At 41.7% G+C, this 3,139-nt stretch overlaps 1 protein-coding gene across 1 annotated transcript in view; it reads left to right on the top strand.

Moving 5' to 3' along the window:
* KIN (Kin17 DNA and RNA binding protein) overlaps positions 1-1,405 on the top strand; it is a 12,220-nt gene extending 10,815 nt beyond the window's left edge. The window contains exons 12-13 of the mRNA XM_009069541.1: positions 10-101; positions 1,343-1,405. Of these exons, the coding sequence (XP_009067789.1) occupies positions 10-101; positions 1,343-1,405 (155 nt within the window). The remainder of the gene's footprint in view (positions 1-9; positions 102-1,342) is intronic.
* The last annotated feature ends 1,734 nt before the right edge of the window (positions 1,406-3,139 follow it).

Below are 3,139 nucleotides of genomic sequence, written 5' to 3'. Positions count from 1 at the left end.
GCAAGAAAGTGATGGTGCTCAATGGTGGATACAGGGGAAATGAAGGTATCTTGGAATCCATCAATGAGAAGAGGTTCTCAGTGACAATCACCATTGACTCTGTAAGTATCAAACACTGTTAGGTCCTGTTTGTGGAGAGCTTTCCATCTGTACGTGGAGAGCTCTCACAAAGAGCAATGCTCTCCCTAATCCTGTCTTACAGGGGAGATTTATGATGTACAAATTCTGTGGTCACCTCCCACCCATTCCCAACCAGTAGGAAAATAGCCACATATTCCCCATGGCAGAGACTAATGCTCTGCTGTTTGCCTTGATGTTGAAGTTAGCAAGTTTTGATCTTGAAAGAGACTTGGAAAATATTTTGTATTTGTTTGTTTTGAACATGGCTGTTGTTTTGTTTTGTGGGAAGGCCAAAATGTGCCCTATGCAAGGAGGAGGTGAATTTTCTCCTGCCTTTTCTGGACTGAACGTGGGGGTTTATGTCCTTATTTGTTGTCTTGTTCATGGTCAACAGTTGTTGTTGTTTTTTTAGGGTTTGGGCTCATTTGTTTGTTCTGGTTTTTTACATATCACCTTTCTCTGGGCTAAAATCAGGCCATGCCATCACCTCTCTGTGGCTCCTTCTTTGTTCTCCTCTGCAGAACCAATCTTTAAACTCACTGATAAAGTTGAGAGGATGTTGGCTCAGGGTCACATTTCTTCAGCATGACTTGCAGGAGGGAGACCCTGTTAGATCCCATTCAAAGAAGGGCTGCAGGACCTCAGCCCAGATTGGATTTGCTTGGGAGGAGATGTCCTTAACCACAGAAGGAGATTTGGCTGGAGCTAAGGATCATGTAAATGTTGGTCTTGGAAAACAGGGGTGGTTTTTCTCTAGCTCTCATGCTTGTAGGTGTTGGGATTTCCCTTTCCTGCATGAACTCTGAGTCTGTAAATTAAAAATGGGTGAAGCTATTCCTGGAAACAGTGAAGAGTGTGAGGATTTTCTCACTGACCATAGGGTGAGCAGGTTTTTTTTATAGACAAGAAGTTTGTATTCCAAATTAAACCTTTTACTGCCTATAAATTCACAGCAAATTAGTTCAAAACAGCTGCTTGTGTTTGCCCCAAAATTGCAAGGACTTTAACTCACACAAAAAGTGTCCTGAAAGCAAAAGGATTTCTGGGACAGCGTTGAGGCCTTGTCACGTTTTCTGATCAGGCTGAAAATAATGAAACAGGAAATATTGTGTCATGAGCAAATCCCCTTTAGCTCTCTTACTATAGACTCCCTATTGGGAATTCAGCAAAAAAATCCAAATTTATATTGTGATCTTATTTCTTCCACTCTGTGATTCCCCAGGGACCTTTAAAAGGACGCAGAGTTGAAGATATCCTGTATGAAGACGTTTCCAAACTCGCCTGAGCTGCTAATCATGGATCAGAGAAGATTTTGGCTCCCCAAACCATTTTTCTGACATCTTGCAGGCAGACACAAGACTCTACCATGTCAGGGTTTTAATTGTGTGTGTGTATTTATAATGTACATAGAAATTAACCACAAGCAAACTTTATTTAAAGATCACTGTGGATTTGTTACGTGAAATGTTTGTGAAAAGTCTTATCAGTTTAAATGTTTCATCTGATTCTATAGCAAAAGAATATTTGCTTCAATTTCCTTCTGTACAACATAGGAGAGAGGTGCAAGCTGAAGTATTCATTTCCTGAGGTAAGGGAGCAGGTCTGGAAGAGAGAATTACCCACAGCCTAGCAGTGTGTGTTGGAGCCAGAGCAGTTTAAACAACACACTCAATCTACAGCCAAAACAAAGCTCTGGCTGCAGGAACAAGGGAAGAGATTAAGGGAATAGCAGGAAGGTGCCAGTGCTGCAAGGGATTATTTCCTGGATGCTGTAAGAATGGACTGGTTTATTAAGTGCTGTCACCAGTTTAGTTCTGATCAACACATGGGTGGTAGCAGAATGCAAGTCATGTTTGCCAGAGTTCCTGATCCTCCAATATGCCATTTATCTTCGTGTGGATTCCATATGGAGTTACTCCATGGATGTTACTTGTGGGGTTTCTAGGCTGGCAGCTGCAGTGTGTGCAGATAGGAGTTGGTGCTTTCTCTTAGGTTTTCCAGAGCCTTTTTGTCTTTGTTCATGCTTCCATTGTTGCTCTGCTACATGAGTAACTTTACTTGTTCTAAATGATAGAGCTTTTTTATTTTTTTAAAACAATGTCACATTTTGTACAATGTTTAATTTCTAAGGCACTTCAGGAATAAACATGAACCTTTTATTAGGTCAGTGTATTTCTTATCAGCCTTTTAAACATGTGAGGTGTCCATTGGTTTCAGTCCACCAAGGAGCACAGTGAAGTGCTTGGTTGGTGCATCATATTAGTTGGGTAAAAAAAATAAGATGAAGGTTGTCCGGGGCGAAGTCCAGTCTGAAGGTTGTGTGTCTCTGGAACATTTTCCCTTCCCTTGCCTGCTGATTTGTGGTTTCCAAGGGACTCTCAGAGAGTCAGTGAAGACCTGGAGTAGACTGAAACAACCTCATATGGGACATTAGGTGACTTTCCAGGGATCACTGGTATAAAACCAAGGCAGGGTCATGTGGTAACTAAGCAGAGTTTTAAATCCAGGTCTAGGTACACACCCAGAGGCATATTTGTTTCAGTACTGATCTCATTTATTGCTCAATACTCCTGAAGAGTAAGGGATCTTTTGGGAGCTAAGCCCACTGGAAGGAAACTTTGAGTACTGGTGATGGTTTCTATATAGTCTGAACATTTCCTGCTTTCCCAGATTTGTATCTGTGCGTGAACTCCCCTGTCATGTTGAAATTTTCACCGGAAATAGTCTGAAGGCTGTCTCAGACTCATCTAATTAAGTTCCCTGTGATATTTATTGCAGCATCAAGGACCTTCCCCACCACTGGCTAACCCATCCTTAAACACTGGAGACTCCTCACGATCCTCATTCCAGAGCCCATGTTCCTTCTCTGTTCAATTTCCTTACGCATATCCTTCTTTTTGCCTGGTGTATGAACTTACACATTCTCAGCATTCTGCGAAAGCACAGGCACAAAATATCTGAAGTTTTTAATGGAATTTACAACCCATTAAATCAGACACAGCAAGGGCAAGACACCTCC

This window comes from Acanthisitta chloris, unplaced genomic scaffold, assembly GCF_000695815.1.
Source record: "Acanthisitta chloris isolate BGI_N310 unplaced genomic scaffold, ASM69581v1 scaffold5902, whole genome shotgun sequence".
Classification (NCBI taxonomy): domain Eukaryota; kingdom Metazoa; phylum Chordata; class Aves; order Passeriformes; family Acanthisittidae; genus Acanthisitta; species Acanthisitta chloris.
Note: the sequence above shows the minus strand (reverse complement) of the source record. Positions and strands in the feature narration are given on the sequence as shown.